This window comes from Nymphaea colorata, chromosome 2 (genome assembly GCF_008831285.2).
Source record: "Nymphaea colorata isolate Beijing-Zhang1983 chromosome 2, ASM883128v2, whole genome shotgun sequence".
In the NCBI taxonomy this organism is placed as follows: Eukaryota; Viridiplantae; Streptophyta; class Magnoliopsida; order Nymphaeales; family Nymphaeaceae; genus Nymphaea; species Nymphaea colorata.
In genome coordinates, this window is record NC_045139.1 from 13,346,171 (window position 1) to 13,358,471 (window position 12,301).

Consider the following 12,301-nt stretch of genomic DNA (forward strand, 5'->3'; position numbering starts at 1 on the left):
GGGTAGCGTGGTTTGCTGTTGGCATCCTGGGGCACATGAGAGATGTCATTAATAGAATCCCCTTTCCTGATGAGTGATGGGTATAGGGAATTGAGACTTGTCAATCACCTAGATTCTGTAAAATAGATCGGGTTGACGAGTCACATTCATTAACTAGGCCTTGATAATGATAAGAAAAAAAATACTCCGAATACATGAAGAATTGCGAGGTTTTCCCGATTGTCTATGCCATTTGCCATTATTGTATTCCCCTGCACCTATCCCTCTTTTTCAATTGCGAAATGAGCATCCCTTGCCTTTTCTTGTCTCCTCTACTGGAAAAGGTTTTCATCTCCATAGAACTTAAAGGAGTGGTATATAAATGTGTAATTAGTTAAACCCACTTATAGAAATCAATGACCAGCTCAACGGATGGCAACTGAAACCATCTGTCATTCAAATATGGATGATACTTAGGAAGCCTCAATTGACATAAAATGACCCAAGCCTGTGGAAGACTATGAACATCTATATAGCATGCCAAAGCAATGAACGACGTATGGCAATTCGCAAGATGTTTAACCAACCATACCCACGCGGCATTGAAATTTACATACAATGCTTGGGGATTCAGTATACAAATTCTTAGTCGGATTATCCATCTATGTTAACAAAGACGGAGTTTCGTCACACACGACACATACACTGCTTAGTCTGATTTATATGCTCAGTAAGAAAATCTCCTGCGGGGCATGTAAGTAGCTTGCAAATACCAATGAATAGAACCACGCATGCATTCGTCTTATGCAGGCCATCTGGATGCAATCCAACTCATTCAGTATTAAACACACATAAGATCAACAAAATTTAAGTACCGATGGGAATATGAGATTGTAAAGAATTACACTACGGGTGTCTAGTTCGCACGAAAAAATCGTAACTTGGAAAGATAAAAGCTCCTTGAGGATTCTTTCCTCTATTTCTCTCTGATTGCGATTCCCTCGGGAAGAGCTATGGCATATAAACCCATCGAAGGAACAAAATTCTAGCTAGCAACTAAAATTTTGCCCAGAAATAAGATTTTCACTTTGCCCGTCATCCAATAACGTGCCTTTATCATCCAACTACATCTTTGTTCCCCCCGACTATTAGTGAATGATGCTTTAAATTTTAAAAATCCAAACGTTCATTAACAAGCGAGTTGCATCCAATCGCTATGGGTTTCATCGTGCAAATACCTAAGAGTCAAAAGTTTTGTGTATGCATACATATAATGTTTCAAACACTTACGGATGCAAACACACTTGAAATTCTTCCCTATCGAGTATTGCAGATATCAGAATTCCAACTTGAATATTAGCATCAATTTTTACTACTGCCTAGCAGGCAGGCATTAAAATCCGTCCGTGCTAGCGCCACAACTTACCATTCTCTTGAGCGCAGATAACCAATAGCTTAGCTTATGTCAAAATAAACCATCCTGAAATGGAAAACCCCAAAACCAACTGAACACTTACCAATCGATGAACGATTCACATGCAATTCTAAACAAGAGATAAAACGGAAAGAGAGAGAACCTCCAACGTGCGTCAGCTCATCGAACTATTTAAATCGCCGATTGATGAGGGGAGGGTGGGGGTGATGAATAAAACCCACAACAGAAGGAGAAAACGACATGAAAATAAATTGGACATGCTATCAGGCAATATCACATCAACTTCTGCAACAAACGAAAGCGTAAAGAAACTCACCGATCATTAAATCAGCGCCTAAACTTGCGACCGATGGACGACGGCTTCTGCATATGCAATTGCTGCAACTGAACAAGAAGAAACACGGAGCATATTAAAGAGGCAGTAATGATGAAAAAAGAAAGATGACGAGAACGATGAGAATAATGAAGAACATGATCTCTATCGAAAGATGAACAACAATCACCGAGGAAGAATGACTTCCACAACCAGCGGTGGACCGTGGACGCGGAAAGAATTGAAGCCAGATCGTTGGGAAGCGATAACTTTTGGGTGTAGGGTAGAAGGCAATCATGGATTTGAGCGGAGAGATAACGCGGGAGTCGATCTTCTGGTGGCGGGAAACTGGGGATGGCACGACTAACAACCATAGGCTACGCATTTCGCAAGTCTCGTTATCGGCATTTTCAAAGCGGGGTGGAAAATATCGCGCTTTATAAATATCTTAAACGTCGAAATATATGCGTGGTGGACAAAACCCCACAGAAAAAAAAGGAAAAAATAAAAGCTTTAGCTCGATTTTGGTTAGGGTTAACTGATTCAATATATTAACAAAAATACGGGTCATTAATATGTTAAAAAATTTTTAATTAAAAGCATGAACACGTTTTTATTATTCCATAAATATTGGAAGCCTCTCAATTCATTTTTGTTACTTTTATATAATCTCATAGGGGGATGATATGGCAATTTAGAATCTTAAATCATGGTGTTTCAAATTCATGATATTCGCTAAAGATTTATATTTTCTGCTAGAGATATGAATAAACCGCAACGTGATTTTGTCGTTCTTGCATTTTTAGTTCATTATTACATGTGAAAACGCTCTCCCCTTTCCCTCATCTTCGCTACAGATTGGAAATTTGAGAGATAATGATAATCCAAATTATACATTTATAAAGTGTGCATTTTGTTAAAATAATGAAAATGCAGAACTCAAGTTTACTTCAATTCCGTCTATTTAGTAGTGCTATAAATATCAACCACTTATCCTTGAGCTTAGAGGGGGAGATACGATTTTTTTTTTTTTTTTTTGTCGGAGCTGAAGGGCTCTCAATCATTTGATGTAGACATTGTACATAAGTTTTAAGGGAGGTGGTGGATTTTCTCATGCAGGCAACTCAATGATTTGGCAGTAAGAAAATGTTGTGGACCTGGCCCGAACAGGCCAAGATGCCCATGCAGCCAACCTAGTGGAATTTAGTTGGAGCATGAGTGGAAAAAGAAAGCAATGCACTTAGAATATGTTGTGTTGGAACTTTTTCCACGAGTCTACACCACTCAATGTTTGTCATCTCCAAAATTTCCAATATGCACCAGCCTGTGTCAGCCCCGATAAACAGTTGAGCAAAATCTTGCATTGTATACTTTTTATAAATTTTTAATGAATATCGGCTAAGGAATGGGACGTCAGCGGAATCGGACCAATACATGTTATTGTATCTCTTCCAAGCAAGTGTTTGGTGAGCAAAACATTGTCTTCATATTTACATATGTATATAATTAAAAGCAGCTGCTGTGTTCCACTTAGGTTATTATAATCGACGCAGGTGTAGAGGGAGGTGTGGTCTCCGTGGGGCTTATGCTCCACGAACCCACTCTTTTAAATGTTATACTAATTTGAAACTTAGGTGAACTTGTTGTCAATTATATAGAGGTCAATAGAAAAATTGTTAACCACATATTAAATGTCTTGTTGAAAAAAATTTCTGGTTCCACCCCTCAATCAACGTAACTAACTGTATTGAAATTTAGAAACACCTATAAAACAATAATCGCAATTGTCATAATGGGTTGTATTTTTCTAGAAAACATGAATTTTATGCTAGAGTCCCTCTCAATTTTGAACATGAATTCTGATCTATATAGGTTGTTTGACTAAAGCAAAATAGTATACACATAGGATACAGGGAAGATCAGACATGTATCCTTCATGAAGTCCGGTTACTAAGATGGTTAAGTATTTCGAACTGAAATCCAGTGAAGAACCCATGTTGTATCCAAATGCATTTAATAAAACTCTAACAAAGTACCATCCGAAATCCGACTTCGATGCTAGACTTGATGCATCTGAATCCCATCCGGCATTTCCGACTTCGATGCTAGACTTGAGGCATCTGAATCCCATCCGGCATTTGTAAAGAAGTTGGCCCCTTTTGAAAGCCGTCCATGGAACTCAGTTTTGCACGAACTGATTTTGGTGCAAATCTGGACGTCGAATTGAAGTAAATCGAGTTTTGAAATGTCATTCAAACATTCCAAACAGACCCATTAAAGCTTGAATCTCAAAGTTGAATTGGATGTAAGTATGCAAAACTTAACCAGACCGCATTACAGGTGATATTCATTGTTACTATTGGTTAGATGGTTATGCAATTCAGATTCAAAACTTCACTGAGATCGTTTTTTGGAGTTTCCAACCTGAGTCCGCTGCGCCATAAAACAAAAGGAAGGACAATTTAACGTGCAAAAAATTTGTAAAGTATATAAACCAAACAAACTTAAAAATAAATATAAATCGATTATTCTCATGAATTTCACCAATTTTACAGTAGATTTGATGAACAATGGTTGGGAAAAAAAAAACAATTAAACGATTAAGTGAGAGGAAAAAGAAAAGGGAAAAAGCCGACTCCAAACCCATAAAAGGGACTTCTCGTTGCGGTTGCCGCTGATACTTCTCCTTTTTCCTGCATCTCCCTCCGCTTCTCTCTTTCCTTCTGTGATTTTCAAGCCTTCATTGAGCGGTGAACGGAGTCGCTCACCTCACGTATTCTTGTCAGTGACCGATGGAATCCGTTATAATCTTTGACGACGCCTTTCGGAAACCCCACGTCTCTTTCCCCTGATTCTTCTCCGAACCCATGCTCCAGGCAGAAGGTGGTTTATGCTGCTGCAAGGGCAGTTGCCGTGGTGCTGCTATACCCATTATCAACTTTCGGTGGAAACTTCGACAAGCAATAATCTCCTAGAAGTTCATCGTTGGTAAGTCCGACCCGTCATATCTCTTCTCCTAATTGATCGGTTCTGCTACCGTTGTTCTTCAGTCTGGTGATTCCAAATTTCCAATCATCCCCTCTTGTGATATTTTTGCTATTGATAGGGCAATTATATCTTACATTTGGTAGTCGTAAAGACGGCTGCCGACCGTGTTGTTTGTTATGCATATATGGTCTTATCGTATCGCGGAACTCTTTAGCTCACATACTTTTCACAAGAGGCTTCTGCTCTCTTATATTGTAATTGACATTGATCTGGTGTTCCAGGCATATAGACTATAATGATTAGAAATGCTGTCAGAAGCATATGGAGTGGTGGGCATCTTTCCTCCAGAGAAGGAGTAATCTATTCTTTGTCTTATGCCAGAAGAGGCTTCCATGAAGGGCAGGTATCAGTTCTATCTCCAAATTCAAATTTCCTTGCTTGGGTGCAATACACTTCGTTGATTGGTAAATGGACTATCCAATTTATTCTTTCCTCTCTCTTCTCCCATCTACTATTTACTGAGAAGAGTTTGGAAAGACAGATTCCCGCGAGTTCTTTTAATTTCACTGAATCGATGAAATCTTTCTCTCTTACATAGTTTTCCATTAAGAAACAGTTCTCAGAGTGCCGGCTGGCTGCTTAAGCACCCTTTTTGGATCATGTTATAAAGAGAAACTCCTAGGATTTCCGAGAACAAAACGTTCTTAGCTCATGATATTTTGGCCACTAGAGTTCTGGAACGTGATACAGGTGGGACCTACTCACTGCAATCCAGGCAATCGTTGTTACTTGTTATGAAAAACTCGAAATAAGTTGATGCATAACATTGTTATAAAGGATAAGGGATTCTCTAACACATGCTTAAGATAAGTTCTATAGTGTACATTATTATGAGCAACTGTGCAAACGTCAATTTGTCAATCAAATGAAACTATGGAGCAAATAAATAACATAGAAAAATAGTGCAAGTGAATGGAAATAATGCTTGATAAACCCTATGTTGATTGTTAAACAGTATTCTTGCAAACTTCTGTTTTGGGAAAAAAAAACTGCAATACTCTGAACCGTTAGTGTTTGTCATAACAGATAGATGTGATTCCAGATGAGAAACTAGAATGGTCTTCAAATGTTTTAACAAATTATTATGCAGAAACTGGAAACCTCTCTGCTGAAGGATTACTTTGCGTAGCAGAAGTATCTGAAGCACTCAAGTTGTGTACTTCTAATTAGGTCAATAACAAGAAAACCTTATGCAAAAATTTTGGCTAGGTCTAATTGTGATTATGGAAGAAGGCATCTGGAGATCTCTTAGACTAAATACTAGATTAAAAATGCAGCAGAAAAATAATTAAGGATGAAGTTTGGAATGATACGGAATTTGAGGGTGGGAACTATGAAGAAGTCTAACGAGAAAGTAATAAAGGTTCTTAGTGAAACCTCCATTGCCAGATTGCTTAGAGGTATAGCAAAGTCATAACTGTTTTAGCTTGTGAATTATACTTGTCCCAATTGATATTTTATTGTTTATGGCTTAGAGAAGAATGTTTTGAACCATTAGGATTTCTGTTTGATGTTTTGGTGGTTTAATTTGAAAACTTGAACACTTTCCGTCCTAGAATAACAGTTTTATTTATGGTATTATGCATAAACTCGGAGAAAATGCCTTAAGGCTCCATTTGTTTCCGGATAGATGGGAAGGCACTAAACTTCTTCAAAGTGAAGATTGAGTTCAAATACTTTCAGTGTGGGGGAAAGGGAGGATAACATATTTACTTAAAACTAATTGCAAAATTGACGTGGGACAGTAAATGTTTTAGCATGTCTTTGTGCCTGACCATTTTCCGTATATCATTTTTTTCTGTTTGTTTCGTGGCATGTCCCTGCCGGTGCAGTGTTTTTTTTTGCAGAGTGCCTCCTCAAAGCAAAAGTGAATCTGAGAGAAAAATTAGAAAGGGAACCTCTCAGGCATTCAGTTACCTTTTTAAGACTAAATGTTTCCTGCCCCTTAAGCAATGGAACAGCATTAAAATATGTTTGAAAATGTTTTTTTGGCATAGACTTATTTATTGATCTTGGAGAATATCTATTTTTATGGGCTCATGTGTCAGTTGCTGCTTTCTTTTTTCTATGAGACTGCTGAGGAGGCTGTATTTGCAGTTCGTGGTTTGCTTTTAACTGCACGTTCAACCAGGTCTATTTTCCAATACAGTTAATAAACCCTATCCGCAACTCGATATACAAATTGTTTTAGGCAATCACATGTATTAGCACAACACAGCACTTTTTTGTTGAGTATTTAGCTTTGAACCATTCGGATTCTTCACAGTTATATGGTTTTATGATATATATTTCTTCATTTCAGTTATGGCATTTGGTTTCTGATCAAACATCTGTCTGAATATATTTGTGCAATGTGATCTGGTTTTGGTTGTGCGATAGTACTCCCCTTTCAGATTTAAGACATTGTCATAACTATCGTTTTATATGAGTGAAGTTTTGCTTCTGGTATTAATCAGAATTTTTTTGGGGAAAACCTTTGGAGTTCAGAAAACTTAAAAAACGTACAATGTAATTAAAAAAGAAAATGAGTTTCTTCTAATTTTCTTGTTATGTTTAATGAGAGCTCAAACAAATTAAAGATATAATTTTTTTTCCTGAAAACATGGGGAAGAACACAGTAACATTACACTTTTTTCATTTTGACATTTCTAATTTCTTTGCAAAATAGCTGTGAATTTTTTCCCATTTCCCATTTTCCTTTGTTTTCCCTTTCTTTTCATGCTCTTGAGAAAATCGCCTATATTGTGTTGCCTAAACTTTGATATCTACCCACATATTTTAATCTAACCTTTTGCTGCCTATCTTATCAACATAAGTTGTGTTTTGAATCTCAAGTCATTGCTCTGGTTCTCATTCCTGCCCTAGGGCTCCACCTGAGTCATCATAATCTTATTGTTAAAAAGTATATATGTATATATATATATATATATATATATATATATATATATATATATATATATATATATATATATATAGAGAGAGAGAGAGAGAGAGAGAGAAATGTGTTATGGTTTTATAGCTTCAGTATGCCATGCAGCCAAGGCTGCATATAAGTTCTGCTGCAGTAAAGCAAACTCTTCAGCGTATAAACCTGTGGTTTGGTTACCCATATTTTGTTAAACAATTTTTATGTTTTGTGGTTCATCAGCCCAATTTGAGGAAGCCAATGGTAACTTGAAATCTTACACGATGTTTAATCCTGTAAATATTATGGAGCAATTGTATGCAACAAAGGGAGCATACAAAAACATGTAGATTTCCTTAAAGAAGTCTGATATGTTCTGTTTGTGCATTGTGGATTATCAGCTTGAGGATGACTTCCTACAAAGATGATATACAGTAACCGGTTTGGATGCTAGATAATTTAATATTTAAGGTTACCAAGAGCTTTTAGATTGTCAACCTTATCTGCCTATTGCATCTAGTTTTCAACATTTCACATTTGAAACCATGAGGGGGGATACTGTTCTCTTCAGCTTGTATGTCCTAGAAAAGTCATTCAGCAGGCATGGTAATGATGGTAAAGTTGTGAAGTGAATGGCATTTTGCATTCTAATGTTGTTATGGTAAGTATAGCGAGTCTCGCTGTGGTTTGCAGGTTCTTCTTTCGCCAAGGAGCTTCTTTGGAGTAGAGGATTTTGTAGACGATGATAATGGGCGGCCTTACACTTACAAGAAGGAGAAGAAATCAAAGAACCCCCACAAGCATGTCTCGTTCAAGCAGCGTACGATAGCATATATGGAACCCTTCACACTTGACGTGTTCATATCCAAGCGCTTTGTTTCTGCATCGCTTACCCATAGGGTGACCAGCAAACAAGTTGCGGTTGCTGGTACAAACTCGAAAGACATCAAGGCAATTCTCAAGTCCCGATGTGATATACCCGCTTGCATGGCAGTGGGTCGAATCTTGGCTGATAGAGCAAGGGAGGCTGACGTCTATACCGCTTCATACACACCTAGGGACCGCGACAAGTTTGAAGGTAAGATACGAGCTGTTGTCCAGTCCCTCATCGACAGTGGAATTGATGTCAAGGTTTATCCCAACTAATTTGAGAATTGTCTAGCAGTTTAGTGCTCCTCATGCATTCTGAATGTCGTTTTTTGGAAATGGTGGCTTGTGTTCATATATCGATTGGGACTGAAAGTAGGAAACGTGTTTTCATTATCCGAAGAGGAAAAGGTCAAACAGGCCACTGTTTATTGGTGCACAAGGAAGAAGCTCTATAGTTATTGGACTAACTTGTTACTTTTCTTTCATTAATATGGCTGTTTCATGCGTCTTTTCGACATTGTAGAGGAAAAGTTGTGCTTTTAAGTTTTGGAGGCCGATGCCGCTGTGGGCCTCTTTGAAGCATGAGCGTCCCATAAGAAATGGCTTATCATGTCGACGATTTCGCGTGCACACGCCAACCCCTGATTGGTGCCTTTCGTGTGCATGGTACATGCTTTCGATCAGCGTCTACCCTGGTCAAGATGTAAGTATATATTCAAACTAGGATCTGCTTGATTGGTACTTTGGATTGGATTTACATGGAACAAAAGGTTGCTTATAGAGGGTAATCAATTTCTAAGTAACTTCCATGCTTTTTGGACCGTTTTACGTGTTAAGATTTCTGAACCTTTGTTCAACAGTTCAGCATTGCTGCTTATGGTTTAGATGCAGATTAAGCCTGTCTGATGGGATATGATTCTCGGCTTGGAGTTGGTTCTTTGCTGATCCAACTTGCCTCAATCATCCTTGTTGGCGATCCTATTAGGAACGAGGTCCTCTCTCTCTTGCAACGCCAATAGAAGAAAACGAAAGAGAGAAAGAGAAGAAGGCACAAGGACTTTATGTGGTTTAACTGATCTTTTCATTGTCACAAAGAGCCAAAAAATACAAGAAACTTGTATATTAGGGCAAAATTACATGAATGGTCTTACAAGAAATTCACCTATTCAACGTAGTTCGGGCTCCACACTCCGTCAAATCCCTCTATCCAACTGTTTGAAACCTGCACCTTGACGTACTCTTGTGCACGTTAAACAACAACATGGTGAGCATTAGAATAGAGACAAAACCATGTCTGCTTCCGGACGCCGTTTTCTATCAAAGGTTCTAGCCTAAATCCAAAGCCTATTTTATCTGTTGAAGCCTTGAAAATTTATCAATGGCTTATTTTATGAGGTCTCAGATAATCTAATGATTCGCAACCATGAGATCTCCGTTACCATTGTGAAAAAGCCACTAAGGGTTGGTACAATAATTCAACAAAACTTGAAGGTAAGGAGTACCAACACTCTGATGTCATCTGACCAAAAGCTTTAGTTTTCTGGGTCACAAGAGAAACCACTGAAGCATCTGAAATGTGTCCGGATTTGTCAGAACAGAATGTGCATGTGTACCATGTCTTCCTATAGTTGTCTTCCAGCCGCTCGACGGAAACCTTCTAATCTGGCATATATGATGTGAGAATCAGGTGTTGAGGAGAAATGCTTGGATGTGTAAAATGGCCGCAAAAGCATGTTTTAATTTTTTTTTTTTTCTAATGCATTGTGGTTTTCTTTTTCCTCTTTCAACGTGCTAAGTTAAGAACTTAAAACAGATTCTTACCAGTTCATGTCAAAGAGATATAATGATAATGTCTTTTCCTTCTACCGGGTAAATAGTACTCTGCCGTTTTCAGATGTTGTAGTTGGTGCTAGAAAAGATTCTCCTACTTGGCCAACTTAACTAGCACACTGCTAAAGGGCCTGGATGTCATTTTTCCTACCAGCTTCTACACTGTTGTATCAGCCTTCTTGGCTACCAATACGAATGACTTAAGAAGTTATTCTTTGTACTCGTGTTATTTAGAGTAGTGGTATCGAGTGCCCAGTTCGTTGATACATAAGAAGAAAAAGTTAACTCGGGGATCTTCTGGTTTTGTTTTTCCAACAAAACGACGTGCCATGTTGGTCACAACAAGCCAGAACCTGGTTAGGTGCACAGAGATCTCTTAGCGTGGCTGGGGGTCAGGTCGAATGTGAAATTTCGAAAGAGGAAGAACGATCCTTTATGAAAAAGAATAGTCAAATTAGTGTTTAGTTTGTCTTAATATTAAACGAGTTTTGATTGGTGTCAAATATTTTAATTAAATCGTTGCAAAATGGTCGTGATTTGTGTCCAGTTCATTCACGTTATTTAATTGGAATAATTATATGGAAGTGACTTGAATAATTTTTTTTGGTTACGAGATTTTCCTGAAAACCAATGGGATTGAACCTGATTGAATGAATTGTCCCATATTATTATCCTTTAGATTCCACATTGGAACCACTTACTAAATTTCATATATCTAAGCCAATTAAAATGGTTCCCAACTCCATCTTTGAGCCCATTGTATGAAGGGAAAGCGGTATATCATACATGATGTTCGATAGTTGCTGACAGCTTGAAACTTAAAAATTCGTCGTGGAAAGTTTTATAAATCGTCATTAAAGCTTCCACAAACCATTGTTGCGTCGTACATACCGACTAATACTAATACCAATGTAGTGACTGTTTTTAACTATAAGTTTTTTAGAATTTAACTATCCAGTAACATCCGACACACACGACAACATTGAACTCGATTTATTCCAACATGTGTAAACAATAAATGACAGATGCATTCCGATCATAATTGTTGAGACATCATTTGCTTTGAGTTACATTACTTGAATTTACGTTCGTCGATCAAAATAGTTTCTGATTCAACAATATATATATATATATATATTGTGTGTGACGCGAGAACGACAATACCATAAGTACTTGTCAAATATCATAACCTGGTCGTGTTAAGTCCATGTTTGCAACAGGCCGTTGACCGTAGTCAAAGTAACGAAAACGATAACAACCTGTCTTGATAACACAGGATTCTGGGGCGACTTTGTAACCGATCACGGTCCAGCAATATACAGTTGAGAGCCTCCCCAGGAACCGCACACGACAAAAATTTCCTAGCGAGGGGATTTGAGTCAAAGTTGCCCTTCGTACACATACGTAAGAGAATTTTTGATTGTGCCGACTAGAAACTTGATGTCCATGGTGCTCGGCTTTCCCAATAATTTGAATGCTTTTTTTTTTGCATAAATTCCACAATATGAGTAGATTTTTCACGACTAATATTACAACGAGTGAAAAATGTCATAACGAAAAATATGTCTCGATGGCATTCTATAAAAGGGTTTAAAAATCAGTGGTATTTGGTTTTATCTAGGAGCCGAGCCTAGTATTTCTAAAACCTCGTTCAAAAATTCAGCCACGTAAATGGATATAAAATGTAAAAAAAATGCGAGAAAAAGATATACGTTTTATTTATTTGCTGCCTTAACACACACATATATATAGTTAAATTAAGTATACAGCAGGATGTTGGGCAAGAAAATGTATTTATATAGTTCAACAATTATATAAACAAATTGGATGTAAAAGTTATATATAAAAGTTTTATATAGTTCAACAATTACGTATGGTCCAGTACACCATATGTAAAATGATCTATTCAAGGTGATGGATG

The 12,301-nt window shown here is 37.6% G+C and overlaps 1 protein-coding gene across 1 annotated transcript; it reads left to right on the top strand.

The window, feature by feature from the left end:
- The first annotated feature begins 4,389 nt into the window (after positions 1-4,389).
- Positions 4,390-9,132, top strand: LOC116246926 (uncharacterized). The gene is made up of 3 exons (XM_031618847.2): positions 4,390-4,715; positions 4,997-5,118; positions 8,374-9,132. Exons 2-3 carry the CDS (start codon positions 5,011-5,013, stop codon positions 8,824-8,826), a joined length of 561 nt encoding a protein of 186 aa, XP_031474707.1. The 5' UTR covers positions 4,390-4,715; positions 4,997-5,010; the 3' UTR covers positions 8,827-9,132.
- The last annotated feature ends 3,169 nt before the right edge of the window (positions 9,133-12,301 follow it).